General features: G+C 38.2%; 2 protein-coding genes across 3 annotated transcripts in view; one reads left to right on the top strand and one right to left on the bottom strand.

The window, feature by feature from the left end:
* The first annotated feature begins 442 nt into the window (after nucleotides 1–442).
* Nucleotides 443–1,930, top strand: LOC129739868 (palmitoyl-protein thioesterase 1). 2 transcript variants are annotated; one of them, XM_055731413.1, is made up of 5 exons: nucleotides 443–681; nucleotides 785–900; nucleotides 1,052–1,140; nucleotides 1,204–1,639; nucleotides 1,700–1,930. In XM_055731413.1, exons 1-5 carry the CDS (start codon nucleotides 570–572, stop codon nucleotides 1,817–1,819), a joined length of 873 nt encoding a protein of 290 aa, XP_055587388.1. In that variant the 5' UTR covers nucleotides 443–569; the 3' UTR covers nucleotides 1,820–1,930. The 2 variants fall into 2 exon arrangements, with proteins under 2 accessions (XP_055587388.1, XP_055587387.1); XM_055731412.1 differs by having other exon boundaries at nucleotides 445–681; nucleotides 755–900.
* Nucleotides 1,931–8,692: 6,762 nt separating this feature from the next.
* The window catches only part of LOC129747245 (dopamine receptor 2), a 361,371-nt gene continuing 348,620 nt past the window's right edge, over nucleotides 8,693–21,443 (bottom strand). Inside the window, exon 4 of the mRNA XM_055741356.1 lies at nucleotides 8,693–16,066. Coding sequence (XP_055597331.1) covers nucleotides 13,779–16,066 — 2,288 coding nt within the window. The 3' untranslated portion in view covers nucleotides 8,693–13,778. The remainder of the gene's footprint in view (nucleotides 16,067–21,443) is intronic.

The raw sequence follows: 21,443 nt of genomic DNA, 5'->3' as shown, positions 1-21,443 counted from the left end.
ATAACGAAATTGACAAAAATGATAAAAATTGAAAAAAAATGACAAAAATGACATATATAACAAAAATGGCAGAAATTACAAATAAAATAAAATGACAGAAATGACAGAAATAAAAAAAATAAATCAAAAAATGTCAAAAAATTAAAAAAAAAATTCAAAATGAAAAAAAAAAGTTTGTATACAGTTCATTTTTTTAGTTTTACTGAGCTTATCCCTGATGAAAAGAGCTTTTTTCCAGCAGATGTTCAGGTGCTGCCCTCTCTATGAATTTTTATTAACTTAATATCGAACGCAAAGTTTGGTTATTCAAGATGTACTTTTGGAAAGTATTGTAATTCGGTTGCCATTCCAGCAGAGCGTTAGAACGAGCAAGTCATGCTCCAGCTTGAGTTTGTTGATATCCGATAGATTACAAATAACGATACATCGGCTTTGTTTTGATTCGGCAACTCAGTGCAGTGCAGTGCAGTTTGTGCATCCGAGAATGATTGAGTGAAGTCCGCAAATAACCTAGGAAGGAAGCATTTTTCTTTAAGATAGTGTATAATTCTGATAAATCAAACAGTGAAATGCAACCCTCCGGTGCTCTAGCTTTGCTGCTGATTGCCACTTTGGCGTGTTCATCGGTGGGGGCAACGAATTCAACCGGTGGTCTGCCGATCGTAATGTGGCACGGAATGGGTGAGTCATGTATACTTTTCTCCGTTGTCGAATTATCAATTTAAATTTTCCCTAACGTTGTTGATTAAAATAGGTGACACCTGCTGCTTTCCTTTCAGCTTAGGTGGATTCAAGAAATATTTGGAATCGAACCTCGAGGTCTACGTTAAGTCATTGGAAATCGGAAACTCGATAGTGACCGATTACAAAAGTGGTTACTTAATTCACCCCAACAAGCAGGTATAAATGTTCCGAAGTTATGAGTTTCTTCATCGTTTGCGATTGCGTATTGATTTCGTCCATTTCCTTCAATCTAAATAAATGTGCATCGGTGTCATTTAAGAAATCGAATCAAATCGTGCTCAGAATTTAAAATCATTTCCCTTAACAGGTAGAAGACGTCTGTCAGCAGCTCGCGAATGATCCCAAACTAAGTGACGGATACAATGCCATCGGATTCTCACAGGGTGGACAGTTTTTGTATGCAAATAGCTTTCCTATCCCATAATCAGTAGAATCTCTAATTCTATTCTCCCGTTTCAGGCGAGCTGTTGCCCAGCGATGTCCAACGCCGCGGATGAATAATCTGATCACGCTGGGTGGACAGCATCAGGGCGTGTTTGGGCTACCAGATTGTCCATCGTTGAGCAGCAAAACTTGCGAGTACTTCCGGCAGTTGCTTAATTTGGCAGCTTATACCGGCTGGGTTCAGGATTATCTGGTACAGGCTACCTACTGGCATGATCCGCTAAACGAAGGCGCCTATCGGGAATCGAGTACGTTCCTGGCCGACATTAACAATGAAAAAACGATCAACGAAACTTACATTTCCAACCTACAGCAGCTGAACAAATTTATAATGGTGAAATTTACTAAAGACAAAATCGTTCAACCGATCGAATCGCAATGGTTCGGATATTATGCCCCCGGGCAGGACAAGGAGGTTCAGACGCTGCAAGATTCAGATTTATTCATAAAGGTTTGAAACACACTTAAATCCACCAATAGTTATTAAATACTTCTAACTTGTAAAAAACAGAATCGCCTTGGACTGCAGGAGATGCAATCGAGAAATCAGCTCGTGTTTCTGGAATATCCCGGAAATCATTTGCAGTTTACCAAAGAGTGGTTCCAGAAAAATGTGTTTCCCTTCCTTTGAGGAGAAACCCGCTTCTCAGGTAATTATTTGATATTTTATTATTGACTCATTTCATTTACGGATTTCAATAAACAAGTGATATTCAACGTATTTGAAAAACATTCTGTAAAATTATATTTTAATACCAGCAAAATTGTATCACAGACCCACCGCGATAGGAAATCAAAAATCATACTAGGTGTGTGTCCAGGGAACAGATACTGGGCATGCGCTACGGCCAAACTCTCAAAAGCATTTGAAAAAGCTTAAAAGAAAAAAGTTGGTCAATTTATTCATCTACGGTTCCATGGTTGTAGCTATGAGAGAAAAGCTTCTATTTGAATTTTGGAATTTAAAGATAAGCATTTGGCAATCGATAAAAATCAAACGGTTTGGCAAAAAATGAATCAAGCCTGATCAAAAAGGCCGAAGATAAAGGAAGTTTCTAACAAATATATTTGGAGATCAATTTACATCATTGACGCGGCGAGTCAATACGCGGATGGAAAACAGAGATGCTTACAGTTTTTCAGAAAAGTTGGGAAGATTTTGAAAAAAATGTCTGAAAAAGTCTAAATTGCGAACTTTATAGGTTATGGCCTTTTTGTTTGGGTCGCTTTCAATTGATTATCTAATCAAACATTATGTACATAATCAATGCCTGACACCATTGTGGAAGTAGAGAAAGTACAACGTTCTATGCTCAATTCTCTGCTTTACATCCATCTTTGTTGAACTCCTCACTTTTCAATTACTTGTTCGAACTATTTTCTATTATTTTACCACGAAAATTCTGAATTTCTACTGTTTTGTATAAAACTTCCTGTCCAAGCTCAAAAATCTGGAAATGTCTGGAAGAAAAGTCAAAATTTTGGAAACCTAAAAAAATTTCTGACGAAAGTCCAAAAAGTCTGGAAGATCCAGACAAAATCTGGAAGGTTGACATCACTGATGGAAAACAGGCCTAATTTTCAATTTCAAACATCGAATGGAAAAGTGCTAAATGATGATTTCCCAGGAAGCGAATGTTTCAATGAAGATACAGCTATACACAAATAAAGGATTAATTATATATCACATCAACAACTCGGTTTAAGACTGCATCGAGGTCTCACCTGAGACTACAGCAAAAGCACACTGTCTACTGTCCAGATTACTACTTACTGGAAGAATCAGTTGAGCTAGCGATTGCTGCAGGTTATGGTGAGAGCTATTATCTTATGCTCTTTAATTTGTCTCATTTCATAGACATTCTCAAGATGCCGCACTACCTAATTCAACGAGATGTAGAAAAAATGTTTAAGAAAATTTGAAATAAGGCTTAAAAATCTAATAATAGGTGTAAAATGCTTCCAAAGAAGACATGAAACACTTCTAGAATATTCGAAATGAATCTGGGCGAGGCATACAAAGTTTAAAGGGTATCTTAAAAGGCTTAAAAGAGACGAAAATGATGAAATATCTCAAAGGAAAGCCTTTGTGTTTAAGGAGTTTAAGAAGAGATTTTCAAATGTTACAAGAAGACAAAAATTTCAGAGAAGGGATGAAAAAACTATAGAGGACTAAGGTATGACTCATCTAGGCATAAAAAGTCTAAAAATAGTCTTTACAAAATGTAATAAGCCTCAAAACTTCGAAAATTTATTTAAAAAAAATGTCAAACTGATTAAAAATAGATTACTAATGGAACTTGACAAAAATCTTTGAGTCATCGTAGTATCTTAGTAGTCTTTGCTTTACTATATCAAAATATAAACAATATAAATTTGTTCTAGAAGTCTTGTTCCTACAAACTTGCGACGAGGATGGGATTCGAACTCATCACTATCTAAATCCAATACCTTCTTACCAGTTGTGTGCCTTTGTCTAGTGCTCTACAACCTTCAGGATCCGTGTTTAAATAGACTAATAATGATCTAAATAGAGATAAACAGTTTAGAAATACCCGACTACTAAAATACAACATTCCACCTTTTTTCTATTCTTCAACATTATTTTATATCAGCATACTTCACCTGACTTATCATTTTGATGAGTCAAGGCCATCTCCACTAGACCTGGTGTGGTTCGATTTACTGAAACAGTTGTTTTCTATTCTTTCACTGAATCAGATACTGCCCGCAATTTTCTTGACTCTCGAACTCCTTTGCAAGGCAATCATCATCCGAGCGAACCTACCGTTGACCAAGGTGTGTATTTATTCAGGAGGTGTTACCAAATATCGAATTCCCGATTCAGCCATTTTGGCTATGTAGGCTATGCAACTATGTGGAACTCATGAAGTTTGTTTACCAACAAACCACCGAAAAGCTGAGCAAAAAATAAACAAACTCATTGAGAGCCCCGCTTACTCTTCGCCTACTTACTGTGAAAGTCGGAGAACCTAGTGTATCAAAAGACCTTGCCGTTGACTGCTTTGTCTCATCGAAGCAATCGATGGAACATATAACATCATTTATATTATTGATAAACAACTGATAGATGTAATCATGGAACTGTTTTAGTTTATGAGGTAGTACATTTTTATAAATAAAGTATTCCAGTTTCTACCCTCAAGAAGTAAAGTCTGTCCTTTCCACTGCCCGACTAGTAGATGCCCAAAAGTTTATGGGCCCAGCACTAGTGGAATAAAGAAGGGAGGGAATCGGCATTGCAGGTTTGGGCCGCCAAGAAGCCAATGGAAGGACGAGCCAGTGCCGGGAATCCAAAGTTACGTTGTCGAGCCAGTAAGGTTGTATGACCTGGTCGTCGAACCGGGAAGCCAACTGGAGGTTGACAAGCCAGGGGACACGGGAGAGAGGTCGTCGGACAGGTGTTTCGGAAGGTCATTGGTCCGGAACCATCGGAAGCGGACCGGAATCGCTTGTGGGTCGTCTTGCCGAAAGCCATGCAAGATCATCAAGTTAGGAGCCAGGTGGTGGTAGTAAGACCGGGAGGCTCTGGAGAACTTACGAGCCTGGAACCAGGGAAAGTCGTCAAGACGGTGCCATGGAAGGGCGTCGGACCAGAAAGACAATGGAGGTCGTCGAGCTGCCACTAGAAGGCGTCGAGGCGTAGAGTTTTGAGCCGCAGGCAAGGGTTTCTAGACGTGAGGAACGCCATCAAGCCGCTTGTGGGCAGACGCTAAGAGTTATTCCTGTGTATTACTGTGAAAGGTTGTAAGACCATAAGCCATCTGGAAGGTCGTCGGACCGGGAAGCCAGGTAGAGGTCGACAAGCCAGGAAATACGGAAGGTTATCAGACAGGTCGTTGGATCCATTAGAAACGGACCGGAAATAATTGGAAGGTCGGTCAGCCGGGAGCCAGAGTAATTTCGTCGTGCCATTGGTAAGGCGTCGGGATTAAAGAAGAGCGTCGATCCGAAATCAAACAAGGTCGTCGGACCGGAGCCACTGAGAGGTCATCGGATCAGTGCCATGGAAAGTAGTTCGGCTGGGGCCATGAATGCGATCGTCGCCACTGGTAAGTCGTCGACCAGAAGCCATGAAAGGTTGATAATCATGGAACGTCGTCAAGTCAGGGACCAGATGGTGGTCGTCGAACCAGGAGCCACTGGTGGTAGGAAGGTCGTCAAGCTAGTGCCATGGAACCACTAGGAGGCGCAGACCTCAGGAAAGGCGTCGAGGCGCAGGAGAAAGTTTCGAGCCGCAGCAAGGAAGTCGAGACCAAAAGTCAGCTGGAAAATCGTCGGATCGGAGCTAGATGGAGGTCGTTATATCGGGGATCATGGGAGGTCGTCGGATCATGAGCCAATTGGAAGGTCGTCGTACCTTGGAGGCCAGTTGGAGGTCGTCGAGCCAGAAATCATGAAAGATGGACGGGCTGGACCCACTTATAGATCGTCGAGCCGGAAGCCAGTTGTAAGGTCCCTTAGCTGCAACAGAAGCGAGAGCGTCGGACAATCAATGCAACGAATGAGGTCCAGTGCGTGCGTTAAAGATGAGAAGCCCCATCTTCAGGAGATTTGTCTCCTCACAATAATCGATTGATAAACAAGAAGTAAATGTAACTATGCGAATAGTTTCCCTATAATTAAACCAATACGTTCGAGATAAAGTATTCCAAGTTCAACCCTCAAATAGTGAATTCTCTCCTTTCCACTGCCCGAGTACTGCAACTACAAAAGGGCACTCTAATACCACGCACGCGACTCATTCTCAAGATCCACATTGCTGAAGGTCTTATTTTAGCCTTGAAGTCCTTCGTAGGTTCGGAAACATCCGATGATCAGGTTGAGATGCCACTCCATAAATGCGAGAATTTTCCAACATTATTGTATGCGACAATGATCAGCCGTTTGCATCTGAGGAATTCAAGAAATTTTGTTATACTTATGGCGCGATCATTCAACACCCTATTACATATGCTGCTTTTCAAAATGGATTGGTTGAGAAGCAAGCCCGACAAGAGGTGTTGAATCATCGAGGACTAAATGACAAACAACGAAATAAATGACCCAGTGAAAAATAGAAGAAGGGACCAGTAGACGGTATTTTACTCTGTCAGAATAAAAATCATTATAAAGGATAATGGGCAATTTTGTTTTCAGATGTACCAGGATGAGCAATAAGAAGATGAAAATGACAAGACAAGAAAAAGTTACTATCAGGTCAATAAAACCTACCGTGGGAGAAAAAAGATATGGATTGAAGAAGTTGTATTATTTCAAAGAAAGGAGTAGAAAAAATGTTCAGCTAGCGTTTTGCTACTTTTTTTTCCGAAATAATAATACTTCTACAATCCGTAACTTTTTCCCCCAAGGTAGTTTTTCTTGACCTTATAGTGACTTTTCCTTGTCTCGTCAAGATCTTTTGAACCATATATTGCTCAACCAAGTAAATACGAAAACCAAATTGCCATACGTGTACATAAGAAAACTAAGTTTCATACTTTTTGCCCAGTCTTCTTTGTTCTCTAAACTAGCAAGTCGTGTTTCTACAGTCATGAAGACATGAGAAATGTGTGAAAAGAAGACGTGAAAAGACTTTTAATTCTTGAGGAGATTCGAATCAAATTTCCGCGAAACTGGCAAAGATCTAAAAAGAATCTTAAGATATGTCTCAGAGATGGCTAAAACATTGAGGAGACATAGAAAAAAAATAAAAGGGACGCTCAAAAAGTCTTCAATGAAATGTTAAAAAAAATCTTAATGTAATTTAAAAATCATATCAAGATACGTTTCTAAACAAAATCTCAGAAACCATTGAAGATTAATCATTAAGGAGACATAAAAAGTCTTTAAACTGGCAGAAAAAATCTCGAATTGGAAAGTCTTAAATGCACTAAGAAGTCTCAGAGATGCTCAAAAGTCTCAGATAAGTTGTTAAAAATCTTTTGATGATTCAAAATATGTCAAGTTTTCAAAGAAATCGCCTTGTTTGGTGTGGACAAGCTTCAAAGGTTTCGATGAGACGGTCTTGTGTCAGTTTATTTCAATCGTAAATTCCAGTTTTGGAATTCGGAAAGCCTCTGTTTTATGATGCCTAAATTTGTTGAGGCTGGGGACAAAATTTTCTTTTTCTTTTTTTTGGGGTAGAAATCAAGGAATATTTAAAGAAGGTAGTGCCAAGGCAGCCCTGCTCTAGTATTGGTACAGGCTGATACGTCACAATCACGAAAAATCTGGTAATATACTAGGAAACTTTTCTTTCTCGATGATAATTCGAAGAATCTGCTGGAAATTTTCCACATTGAAAACATGCTATTGTACGAGGATTCTTGCTCTTCGAGATGGGTACAAAAAAGTTGCATTTTTGAATAATTTTTATATAAAATAGACGATCCAAGTTCGAAAAAATTGTGGATTTTCACCACTGAAATTTGCAAAACTTTAAAATTAGTTCAAAGTCTTCCATGAAAGACTTCAAGTAAGTGCAGTTAAAACTCCACATTACAATAAAGTGATTAAAACACAATTTTTTATACAAAAACACAATCTTTAAAAGCATTTAAGTAAACTGAGTTAACAGTCATTAATTGATGTTAATTGTTCTACATAAGAATTGTATATGGTAAACCGGTAGGATTAAAATCATGACAATCAGTTGAACACTCAATATCTACCAGCTAAACCTTTTTGAAGTTGATATTTTCTTAATTTTTGCACATTTTAGCTTCAAGGCGACATTGCATTCATTAATAAATTAAGAAAAAAACATAATGCAATCTTCAAAGGACCAAAAAAGTTCATAACATGGTAAAATAAAGGCCTTACAACAAAATCAAAATGAAATTGGAATTCGATTTCGTACTAAAACGTGTTTTTCTTTGAAATTCCTACCATTCTCAAATAAATTTTCAATACAACCATTTTTGTGACGTCACAAAAAAAATCCAATATGGCTCTCGGCACTACCTTATTTAAATATTCCTTGGGTAGAAATAAAATAAAGCAACTTCAAACTTCAAGCAACAATGGTAGTTCAAATTGAATATTCTTTATTTCAGCGATATTGTTTCTGTTTTCTCGATATCCAAGGGTCAGATCACTTCCAGGTGATTCGATTTTCTCCTTCTGTCACCCGGTTAGGTCATCAGATAATTTCTCGTAACTCTTAATCCACATTTTATTATCATTGTAGCTAAGCTTTTGATACACGCTAGCGAATTGTTTGTTTGTTTACTCCTTTCCATTATTGTGGTTTTTGCCTTGGACAAATATTTCCGTTTGCCAGTTTTAATCCCTACAAAAAATTTGTCACGTTCGGCAGCGCAATTCATGTGCCGCGGTTTTCCATCATCGGCGGCCAGGCCAACTTTGATGATTTTGCGTGGTGGATTGGAGGTGTATGATGCCGATGCTAATCTGCAGTTTGATTTCCAAAGCCTGCTCAGTTTCAAATGTTTTGGAGGATTGAGTTTCCAAACGCCCGCTCATCGTAGTTTTTTGTTGGTTTAGTTTTCGTTTAAAGCGTTTATTTCCAAAGATGATACAAGTGTTTGTATTTTGCTTAACTCGAATACAGTGTTTTAATTGTCATTTTGCGATATCATTCCGTTCATTGACACTTGATAGGTGTTTGAGGTTTCCTTTTTATATTTGTAAACTTGTGTTTCAGTTTGATTTTGGGAAATGTTTAATACTGACTTCGGCAACTATCTTTTTGTTTTTGTTAAATTTAACCAATCAACGACGGTTCTCTCATTTTGGTGATTGATTACAGCTCTTGGAGAATTTGCGGCGCTCTGGTACCTATCGTAAAATGGACAACTTTCGGTTGTATGTTGCTCCAGAGCAAAAATCAACGCAAATTTACCATAAATTCAAACTTTTCCACGATGGAGGAAAGTTTTCTCTTGTTTCAAAGGTGATTGATAACTAACCTGATTTCCTCTTTATTATTTTTTCCTTAGGTAATCGTTTCGCCGGACTATTCCCTAAGCTTGGCGGTGTGTTTCATGTTGTATGTTGATTGATGTGTACTTTGTATTTTGTCAAATTTCTATCGAATATTGTCACTTTACATCATCTATTGATTATACTTTAGCCTACGTTTGTGAGTTATTTCTTTCATATTTTGAAGCTTTCTTTTCGGTTAAGCTTGTTCTAGGTATTGTTTATCTTTTTGTATGATAAGGTTCAATAGAAATCAAAGCCGTTTGATATTAACATCTACCTGTGGCTTTCACAAGTTGTATCTTTTATTTGTATTTCAATATAAAACTTTTTTAAAGGATTTCAACTTTCTTAAAGGTCAGTGCGGAAGAATCGAAACAGTGATAACAAAAATGTTCTTTGCAGCAAACCACTTGTAGGGCATCAACTGCCTGCGTTTTTCTCCTCCTTCTCGCTGACGAAAAATGTCATAAAACTAAACCGAATGATCAACAGAAAAATTACGTATAATTACCACTCAGTGTAAGGCGCGGGGGTGATGTGGAGGCAAGAAAAAAACTTTATCGACACGCACCTTCGGCCGTCGGGTTTTATCCGAGTTCTTTTCGAAACGATGAGCAACAAAACTAAAACCGAGAAGATGATGATGACAGCTCATGCTATTCGAATAAAGTGCGGTCGATAGATTTTTTCGTGAAACGCAACTCTACAGGCAGTTATCAGCAACAACAACGAGGAATAAAAAAAAAAAAGAACATGTGACAACTAGCTCGTTACACGCTAAATAAAACGTACCCTCCCCGTGGTGATGAGGGAGCTACATGGGAAAACTTTTTCCTCCTGTGTGGTCTTCGTTCGAAAGTTTGAAGCACCTTAGAAAAAAAAATACTTCCAGATGGCATGGAATGTCGCAATGCGATTATGTTCACCTTTCCATTTTCTTTACCTTTTAACCGTATAAAAAAGGGCAAACAAAAGACAAAAATAAAACTAATCCGGAAGTAGCAACAACTTGAGATAAGTCCAGGGTACTTCTTCCACTAAGCAAACGAAAAAAGGAAAAAAAAGAAAGAACCATCCACCGGTTGAGCTCCGTAGCTCGGCAAAATAGCAAGCAATCACGCGAAACACTTCATGCGAAGTCCTTTTGAGGGGCTCAATTCGGAAAAGAAGTTTGCACGATGGTTTCGAGTAGCTTTTTTTTGTGTGGCAAGTCGCACCTGTTGGTGGATTGTTGTTTTTTTTTCGTGTCGGTATAACGTTGTTAGTCTTTTGCATTGTTTCTATGGGATTCGATAACATCTTCCTGATTAGATCATGTATGATATTTTGAGAAAGATTCGAAAGTCGAACAAATATCAAATAAACTTTCAAAAATTCAAATTAAGGTTGGTAAGCTAGGTCGAAAAAAGTGAAAAGAAGCATTATGATTAGGCACAGCAGCTAAGTAGGCCCCTTTTTTGCTAAAAAAACACCATTCTGATTGTTGACATAGTTCAGAATGAGAGTTTATCCTCATTTTCTAGAATAAAAAAAAACATTCTGTGCGATTTCAGGATACACTTTTTTTTTTTTTGAGGAAAACTATAAATTTATTTCCTTTTGGCAATGGGAATGTTTTGATTTTTTTTATTGTTAGCAGAAATGTTATTTTCAAATGCTTCCTTTAGCTTACCTGAGGATTTTGACACCCAACAAGCTGTAAACATCTTCAAAACAACCATATTGGAATTGGAAAGATATATACTTTTTTCTGAATTACCTGAGTCATAGCAAGCGGGAATGAACGGATTTCACATTTACCGCATTTTGAGGTATATTTAAATTATGGAAACACTCAGATCCTGTGTGGATTAGGAAATGTCTTCACAGGCTTTCAACAAACAATCGTTTATAACGCCTGAGTCGAAAGTAACGGGAATCAATTGATGATATGCTTCCACATTACAGCTAAAAAGAGAAACAATTAGCTGTGACTGGTTTTTATACCCGCTTTATTTGATTTGCTCGTATTGGATTTGTTTTCACTAGTTTTACGATGAAAGCTGTGGAATAGAGTTTTTCGAAATAGAATTAAACGATCTACACATGAAGCAAGCCCAAAGTCCGTACACAATTAAACATATTAGGCTAAAGTTCATCATCTGTAAAGTTTGTTGTAAAATGTCAGTTAGAAAGAGTTAAAATTTGAAAAAAAAATTTGAAACATATTCGATGGGGGCAGATGATTTATTTTTTCAGAACTTGAACAAAAACGTTCTAGTCTAGTCCAAAACCTGAAAATCACTCTTTATAAAAATTCTATTCTGGGACTGTTGTGGTAAAAAAGCAACAACTAAGAGCTGTTTATCTCTCTACAGGGCAAATCATGGAGGAAGTGACATCAATTCATTACTGCTTCTAACGACTCAGTGCTCGCTGAAAGCTTTAGAGCGCATTTGTCATTCCAAACGGCATGCAGATGAATTCGTATTTCCGATTAATAATCAAAAACTCTATCTAGTTTTTTCTCCATGTCAATCTCCTTTATTCTTAACTGGTGAATATCAAATGTTTTAAAACAAACTTTAACATCTGAGAATTCCAATGGAGATCAGGTGAAATATTGTCTAAAATACCAAATATTTGACGTGTCATTAAAAACATGTTTGTTTGCAGTAGTTCAAATGCTGAGACCATTGATCTCGAGAAAAGTCTGTTCCGGATAACAAAACCCCACCCAGTTGTCTCTTTTAAGTATAAATCGTGAAAAAATTGGCATCAATTTATTCCCGCTACTTATGACTCATGCATAGTAATCAGCTGATAGCTTGAGTGAGCATAACTAATCGAAAAAAAATACTTTGTCATTTCTAGAAGTCAGTGTCTCCTCATTTGCAGCTCAGAATGCTAGTGCATAGACAATAGTAATTTCCTCTGTTAATTTGAGTTCAATAAGAATTTACAAGAAACCTATATAAAAAATTCTAAAAGTATGAAAAAAAAGCTTTATAATTATCGTAACAAAATCAAGATTCATACGAGTCACCTTCAAGACTGAGAAGGTAAAAAGTCATTTGATATCCACCGTTTTTAGACCCCGATGTTTTTTTTGGCTGCTGTCCGTTATTTACATCATGCCAATTACAGCGCAGGAGGTAGCAGGAAAAAAACCCGTAATTAAACGACTGCGTGCCGCCAAGCGAAACCCGAATGGCATTTTTTTCCTCGCTCCATAGCATTCGGATGGCATTAAACCTTAGAACAAAGACTAGAACCAGTAATTTCCTTCGTAAGAACTGAATTTTGGTCGTACATTTTCCTAGGGTCGTAAAGGACTGAAAAAACAAAACACATTTTGTACTTTTTCGTTTCTTGTGATCTTGTGATCATCGAAAAACTCACAAGAATGTCATTTACACACAGTTGTACTCTTTTTCTTCTTCATTAAGCTATTCCTAGCCAAGGACAAGGAAAATGATTGCCATCCCTTCTCTTCAGAATAGCGCGAGAAAAATATTTTCCCAAAACGGAAGAAAGCAATTTTAACAAGTTTGCTCATTGGGTAGTGAACTTTTCCCACTCGTGGCTCACGTCTTATCGTGTCTTGTTTTTCCGCCGTTGAAACAAACACAACGGAGCAAATCGTTCAATGGGAAGGGGGGATGTGAAGTCTCTGTGTCTCTCTGTTGTCGTTTTCGTCGTCCGTTAGGTAGTGGTCACACTTTGGTGCAACTTGACTGTGGTGCCGATAAAAGCTCGTGATGATGCATATTTTCACGATTTCCGGAAGGGTGAAGGCAAAAGACCCATACTAAAGAAATAGCGCCGCGAATGCCACTTGTGTTTTATAAACAATCACATTCACCCGCCCTCGATGCTGCTACTACATTTCTTTACCAGCGTTAGTTAGTTTTTCTCACATTTTAACTCAACATGTTTGAACTTCCCTCTCCTCATTGCTAACGTCTTCTTCTAGATATTTTTTAAATTTTATTTTCAGCAGAGAAATAAGTACCGTTTGCTGCCGGGAAAATATTATCTAATCACACTTAATTGTCTTTCATCTTAAACAACAGCGAAACAGTGAACGATGCGTTTGTTTACATTCTCTTCAATATTGACTAGGAATATTTTTGTTTTTGTTTTTGTTCAGCGCGTTTCTTTGTTTTTGAATTTCTGAAACGGCGATGATGATTCTTTCATCGAAGCAAGTGGGTGCCCTTTGTATTTGTGTGTGTGTATGTGTACGTGTTTTTTCTTTTGCATAATTAGAAAGATAGAGCACGCGCACGCCAAGTTTTTTTCTTCACTTTGTTAAAAATAAACTTATTTGTTTCATTTTTATAAAAAATGGAGGCGCCTGATGCTTGATTTACAATTTATTTGCGTACATTTTCAGTTTTCTTCTTGTACCTACATTTTAATTTTTTCATCTTTCTACCAATTTTCTAAAAAAAAGTCTATTTACACTTATTCCTATGGTCACTAGCTTCTGCCTAAACTTTTTCTTACGATTATGCTTCTTATTGGTTGATAAATATATACTTATGCTTCCTGCAGCTGGTGGCTTTCCAAGTATACACGCTTAGCATAATTTGTTCTTTAACATTATTATTGTCTATTAGCCATTTTGCAAGTAAAAATTGATATTTGGAGATTGATTAGGTCATGTGCAGATCACCGCGCAGTATCCGGGTGAAGGTTTTCTTGAACTGCTGATTGGCCAGGGCGTAGCAGAACGGATTCATCGGACTGTTGGCGTAGCAGAGGAAGTACGAGAACATGAACAGGTGTTCGTTAACGCAGGGTGGCTCGGAGCAGAAGCCCACGACCAAGGCCAGCACGTGGTACGGGGTCCAGCAGGCAACGAACGCCCCCAGGATGAATGATATCGTTCGGAAGGCTTTGCGGGCTCGGTTCTCCGACTTGGACTTCTGCCGGCCAATGCCCATCGGGCCTCCTGACTTCTTGTTGCCCTTCAGTCTGTTGCCGATCGATCGGATGAAGTCTCGCCTGCTCGAGGATTGTCGTTCCATACATGGGTTGATAGTGATGTTGGGACCGCTAGATGCGTTATTATTATTATTGTTGTTTAAGGTATTGGAGGCTGTTGTGGGTCCGATTGAAGTGGCCACAGCCAACGTGCTGCTACTGGTTGTTGTAGTAGGTTCCGCTGTTACTACTGTTGATACTACAGTAGGAGCCGCTACAGTCGTATTTGGAGCAGAAAGTTCACTAGTAGTGACTATTGTCGTCGGTGAATTATTTTGCGTGCATTCGACCTGTGAGTGCTGATGTAAGGCCTGGTCTAGGTTTGAATTGTTGGTTGTGCAAAAACTATTGTTTAAAACGGTAACTGGTTTATCGGGGGCTTCTGAAGCTACCGTTACAGTTGTACTGAATTTGTTGATTGTATTGGAGCTGCTGGTGGTTGTCGGAGTCGGAGACAATGGCCTTCCGATGTCAACCGACCGAAGTAGAACCGTTGGCGGAGGTTGCTGCGATTGAGCGGTTGCCCGTATTAGAGCTTTTTGTAGTAGCGAAGGGTTAACTACACTTTGAGCGGCCGAAGCTGCCGGTGATCGTGGTTGAACTATGGCAAATGCCGAAGGAGGACTTTCGTACTGTGGCGAGGCGACGATCATCGAACTTTCGTCCATAAATCGAAGATCTGCTCCGTCCATTCCGACTACAGCATCGTACGTTACGGTTGAATCGCCCTGGCTTATTATACTATGAGGCCTTTCGGATTTGGACGGTGGACTTTCGGAAGCAAGTGGACTCCCCTGAAATCCGTAGGGTGGTGTTAGGATTGTGTGTGAAATCTCCGGTGCTCGTTCCGCACGAGCCACCACGATCGGTTCGATATCTACTGGTGATATTGGCGTTTGAGCCGGTGTAGGCTTCAAAGGTGGCTTACCGTCAACATTCTCCGTATCCATAATACTCATTTCGCTGATCTTTGGCAAACCATCTAACTTGATTGGATTGCTAGGGGATTTCTTCGTTACACTAGAATCACTCATAGGAACTGCTGTTGGTTTTACCACTCCGTTATTATATCTATTAGAAAGTACGGTAGCCGATGCGCCTACCAGTAATCCAGCTATCGATGTTCGTTTTTTGATCGCTTTAGCTTCTTCCTGTTGCTGTTTCGTATTTGCCGAACTCTCGTCGTCCGAATCAAACGCAGGACTACTAGATCGCTCGCTCTTATCGCCTTCCTTCTCCTCCTTATTTCTTTTACTCGAATCCGCTTTTTCCTTGGCTACCGAACTTTTTCTGCTAGAAGATGCTTCATCTTTCTGCATGACATTCGGCACCAAAGACATGGTTGGCGGAAGTAAAACGTTTGGTGCCGCGCTAACCGGAATTGGCAGTGGTTTATCTTGACTCAGCAGGGTGCTCTGCGTCTTCGAAATACCTATTCCACCCACTCGTCCAGCCATTCCCTGCATTGCGTTCCCCAACGCCACCATCGACTGCATCTTCCTCTGCTTAGCTTCGCTCTTTTTCTGCATATCATATGCCGTCTTGTAGATGCCTCCATACAAAACGAACAATACCACCAGCGTTGTCCAGTAGTACCCAATGATCAGCGCCGTATTAAATACGGGATCTTTCAAGAACTGAACCGTACACTCACCGGGCTGCAGGTCTCGATACCCCACGAAATGCTCCCATCCAAAAATTGATATGAAAAACAGCAACGCCGGCACAATCCAGGTGATCGTTACCATCCATATGACCTTGTTTTTGGTTCGCCAGCTCCGGTACTTGGCGGCTATCTTCACCGAACAGAACCGATCGATCGTGATCAGCAGTACGGTGTATTGGGATACTAGGCAGACGGTGTAGTCCACCGATAGCCACAGATCGCACAGTAGCGGCCCCAAGTCCCAGTAGCCCATCAGCACGTACACGGTGTAGAACGGCATCGAAACGGTTCCTAGTTTGTGAAAAAGGAAGGAGAAATGAATCAAGGAAAAATATGATTATTATCTGGTTCTTGAAATAAATTTAGTTCAAATGGAGTTGATGCGGTTGTGAATGTATATTTGATGTTCTGAAATAAGACGTAATCCCTATAAAGACCATAATCTATGAAAAAGTAGTTCAATAAACTTGTGTGGAATTCTTTTTGCTTTAGAAAACTAAACAAGAAAGCACGTCCAGAAAATCGATTGGAAATAGTTTCAGATGCTGCACGAGCTCACGAATGGAAATATAGTCACTTTTTAACCCCTAATTCCGCTTTATTTTGTAAACAATCCAGAAAAACAATGGTTTGGACTGCAAAATTTTGAACTAGAACAGACCTATTTTATGTGGAATTTTTCCGAGGAATCCTGTTGAGCTACCACACGCAACGGAAAATGGCTGATTTAAGCCTCGACGCATGTTCAGACTTGAATATTTTGAACCAAATGAAACCTTGCTTATGTGATTTTTTTTCGGACTAGAGAATTTTAGAGCAACTGGAACCTATCTAGTATGAATTTTTTCTACAGAATCGGATGAAGGTTGTTTTTGTCATTTTTGTTATATTTGTCATTTTTGTCATTTTTGCCTTTTTTGTCTTTTTTGTCTTTTTTGTCTTTTTTGTCTTTTTTGTCATTTTTGTCATTTTTGTCATTTTTGTCATTTTTGTCATTTTTGTCATTTTTGTCATTTTTGTCATTTTTGTCATTTTTGTCATTTTTGTCATTTTTGTCATTTTTGTCATTTTTGTCATTTTTGTCATTTTTGTCATTTTTGTCATTTTTGTCATTTTTGTCATTTTTGTCATTTTTGTCATTTTTGTCATTTTTGTCATTTTTGTCATTTTTGTCATTTTTGTCATTTTTGTCATTTTTGTCATTTTTGTCATTTTTGTCATTTTTGTCATTTTTGTCATTTTTGTCATTTTTGTCATTTTTGTCATTTTTGTCATTTTTGTCATTTTTGTCATTTTTGTCATTTTTGTCATTTTTTGTCATTTTTGTCATTTTTGTCATTTTTGTCATTTTTGTCATTTTTGTCATTTTTGTCATTTTTGTCATTTTTGTCATTTTTGTCATTTTTGTCATTTTTGTCATTTTTGTCATTTTTGTCATTTTTGTCATTTTTGTCATTTTTGTCATTTTTGTCATTTTTGTCATTTTTGTCATTTTTGTCATTTTTGTCATTTTTGTCATTTTTGTCATTTTTGTCATTTTTGTCATTTTTGTCATTTTTGTCATTTTTGTCATTTTTGTCATTTTTGTCATTTTTGTCATTTTTGTCATTTTTGTCATTTTTGTCATTTTTGTCATTTTTGTCATTTTTGTCATTTTTGTCATTTTTGTCATTTTTGTCATTTTTGTCATTTTTGTCATTTTTGTCATTTTTGTCATTTTTGTCATTTTTGTCATTTTTGTCATTTTTGTCATTTTTGTCATTTTTGTCATTTTTGTCATTTTTGTCATTTTTGTCATTTTTGTCATTTTTGTCATTTTTGTCATTTTTGTCATTTTTGTCATTTTTGTCATTTTTGTCATTTTTGTCATTTTTGTCATTTTTGTCATTTTTGTCATTTTTGTCATTTTTGTCATTTTTGTCATTTTTGTCATTTTTGTTATTTTTGTCATTTTTGTCATTTTTGTCATTTTTGTCATTTTTGTCATTTTTGTCATTTTTGTCATTTTTGTCATTTTTGTCATTTTTGTCATTTTTGTCATTTTTGTCATTATTGTCATTTTTGTCATTTTTGTCATTTTTGTCATTTTTGTCATTTTTGTCATTTTTGTCATTTTTGTCATTTTTGTCATTTTTGTCATTTTTGTCATTTTTGTCATTTTTGTCATTTTTGTCATTTTTGTCATTTTTGTCATTTTTGTCATTTTTGTCATTTTTGTCATTTTTGTCATTTTTGTCATTTTTGTCATTTTTGTCATTTTTGTCATTTTTGTCATTTTTGTCATTTTTGTCATTTTTGTCATTTTTGTCATTTTTGTCATTTTTGTCATTTTTGTCATTTTCGTCATTTTTGTCATTTTTGTCATTTTTGTCTTTTTTGTCTTTTTAGTCTTTTTTGTATTTTTTGTCATTTTTGTCATTTTTGTCATTTTTGTCATTTTTGTCATTTTTGTCATTTTTGTCATTTTTGTCATTTTTGTCATTTTTGTCATTTTTGTCATTTTTGTCATTTTTGTCATTTTTGTCATTTTTGTCATTTTTGTCATTTTTGTCATTTTTGTCATTTTTGTCATTTTTGTCATTTTTGTCATTTTTGTCATTTTTGCCATTTTTGTCATTTTTGTCATTTTTGTCATTTTTGACATTTTTGTCATTTTTGTCATTTTTGTCATTTTTGTCATTTTTGTCATTTTTGTCATTTTTGTCATTTTTGTCATTTTTGTCATTTTTGTCATTTTTGTCATTTTTGTCATTTTTGTCATTTTTGTCATTTTTGTCATTTTTGTCATTTTTGTCATTGTTCGCGCCAAAACGACAGTGCGCGCACAACGCAATTGATTAAGGAATCACGTCGGCCACCAGCAACATTATTGCTTTATATCTGCCACACGCATCTGCTTGATCACGGCAAGCAGTGCGTGTGTACCATATAGGAAGAAAATTGACCGAGAGCTAATCGGTTTGGATCGACAACTGCGAGCTGCCGATAGCCATGTAATAGCGAAAGGGTTAGAACCAATTAGTCACCCGGGTCAGTCGGTCGTATTGTTTTTTGATAATTATACAGTCCACTGCGGTCTATTGTCTTATCGTTGAGTGTTAGAGTTAAGAATAAATTGTTCCCCGTGACTTTATCACCGAATCGTTCAAGAGCCGTGTATTTTTAACCGTCCGAATATCGAACGCAAGGGAAACTTCCGTAGTTTAACCGGACCAGTGAACTTTCGGAGGATTGGCCTCAACATTTGGTCCTTAGCGACCGGATAACCCCGTGGAGTTTATGCGCGTTCTATTTGTGAACCCTTTGTGTGTTGGCCGGCTTAGTCTGGGTTTGCCATATTTAACACGGGTTTCTTCGTTACCGGGTGGCTTGGGTTGATCCAATTTGGATTCCGCGGGCTTGGGTTAACCGGTTTCCAGTGATTTTGTGTATCTTGGGAGCCTTGGCGGGTTTTAAGTGATCAATCAGAGGCAAATTAAAGCCAAAAAGTTTGTGGTTCACCTGAGTAACTCTACTATCCCCCTGAGCGAGTGAAACAAATTAAAGTCGCCCCGGGTAAAAAGTGATGTATTTGGGAGTTTATTCGGCACATGAAAGTTGTTGTTGAGAAGCTGTTTTCCAAAATATAATACTTGTGCCCGAAAAAGTGTAACTTTTTATTGAAAATTGTTCGGATAATTGTATTGTGCAAGTTTTTTGAATTGTGCTGTCTGGGAATTGCGCGGCCAAGTTCCCGAAGAAGTGAAATATTGATCAGCATCACTGCAACGGAATGGATCCCCTGGTGCTGGAATATACGTCGTTCGTGCTGATTAAATGAAGGGTTCGACATCAACCAAGGATTTGAGGCTGCGATAAGATAAGTACTAGTAGATAGTTTGTGTGTGTGCGAATCATAATTTTGAGTGGTTGAGGTGGCTTGAACGCGAGGATTCCGAATGCTTTGTTGATCGTTTTGCAGCATGTTGCATAGCATTGATTGATTGGCAAAATAGTACCAAAATTTTGTATGATTTGTTAGATTGTGGAGTGTTTAGAATTCATTATCCGGTAAGCCAAAAAGTAGCAAGTTTATGTTTGACTTAAACTGATCAAGTGATCAGAAAATTGTTTCCTTCTGTCAAATCAAAATTGTTGACGTTTGAGGTCTCGGGAGTTATTTTGAAATCAGTGTTACTAACAAGTGTTTGTGATACAAAATGGCGGACGATCTCCGACGTCTTATAAAGAGAGAACGAATTCTATGGAACCTGCGAGAAAGTTTGGACGATTTTCTGGAAGAGTACGAAGCTGTTCAGGATCAAGGTTCACTCCCACCACGATTAGCCAAACTGGACGAGGCTTACAACACGTTTTGTGAATTACGGGTTCAAATTGACACGCTCTGTGAAGATATTGATTTGGAAAATGAAGATGCCGATGACGAGGCACGTGCGATCAAGAAGGAAACCAGAAGAAAGGAAAATGCGAAGGTGTTCAAGGAGTTCGTGAATAGGTACTTTTCCTTAAAACAACAGCTGATGTTAAAGATGGAGTTCATCCCTGCTCAGCCCTCACATAGAATCGCCGTTTCAGACTCTGTTTTGCCATCTCACACAAAGTACCCTGAATTGACGCTGCCAACTTTCTCAGGAAATCTTTCAGATTGGATAAATTTCCGTGATAATTTCAGATCCCTGATACATGATAATGCGCTACTGAATCAAATGGACAAGTTCAATTACCTCCGTTCGTCGTTGAGAGATGATGCGCTTCTCCAGATCAACCAAATTCAGGTATCAGCGATCAATTACAACCTTGCCTGGAGCGTCTTGGAATCGAAGTACGAAAACCACAAGTTGATAGCCCAGGAGCACATGAAGGCGCTGCTTGCAGCACCTGCTATGCAAATTGAAAGTTTTGAAGGATTGAATGCACTGTTAACGACTTTCAAAACTAACCTTCAGCAGTTAGAGAAATTGGGCCAGAGAACGAGCGATTGGAGCACGCTGCTGGCGTTCATGTTATCACAGAAGTTGGACACAGAAACGTACCGTCTCTGGGAAACTCATCACGCTTCTAAAGACGTGCCTTCCTTCGAAGCTATGGCAGAGTTCCTAGAAAACCTGTGTTCGATTCTCCAGTCAACGGCCAGTCGGAATATATTTGAAAATCAGTGGAATTCGAGGGTACCCATCAGCCACAGCATGATGTCTGTGCCGAGCCTTTGCCCTATCTGCAGAAAAGGACCACACATGGCAGAACACTGCTCGAGTTTCAATAAGATGAGAGTGATCGACCGTAGAGTTTTAGTCCGAAGGTTGGGACTCTGTTTCAATTGCTTAGAATCCGATCATTTTGTGGCAGATTGTTCGCGTAGTTCCTGTTCGAAGTGTGGACAACACCATCACTACCATCTGCATCCATATACTCCGTATCAAAATAGCCGGTCAAATATCCCAAGCTTCTCTCAAACCACTCGAAGACCTCAACGCGCGAATAGTCAAACAAGAAGTGAACCTTATACGCAACACGATCAGTCCCGGACGGATAACTACCAACTTGAACCAATTAACTCCCAATCTACACATCAGCCACCTCCCACAAACACGCCCACTGTTAGTCACCACACTACTACACTACTTAGTACACAACAGAACACCCATACTGCTATTCTATCGACAGCCGT

This window comes from Uranotaenia lowii, chromosome 1 (genome assembly GCF_029784155.1).
Source record: "Uranotaenia lowii strain MFRU-FL chromosome 1, ASM2978415v1, whole genome shotgun sequence".
In the NCBI taxonomy this organism is placed as follows: domain Eukaryota; kingdom Metazoa; phylum Arthropoda; class Insecta; order Diptera; family Culicidae; genus Uranotaenia; species Uranotaenia lowii.
The sequence above is the reverse complement of the archived record's forward strand: the minus strand, read 5'-3'. Positions and strand labels throughout refer to the sequence as shown.

Excerpts from the sequence above, each read along its gene's own strand:
- LOC129739868 (XM_055731412.1), top strand. The coding sequence starts at position 570 with ATGCAACCCTCCGGTGCTCTAGCTTTGCTGCTGATTGCCACTTTGGCG. Across the intron at positions 682-754 it reads CGTAATGTGGCACGGAATGG|GTGACACCTGCTGCTTTCCT; the intron begins GTGAGTCATGTA and ends TGATTAAAATAG. Across the intron at positions 1,141-1,203 it reads TCACAGGGTGGACAGTTTTT|GCGAGCTGTTGCCCAGCGAT; the intron begins GTATGCAAATAG and ends CTCCCGTTTCAG.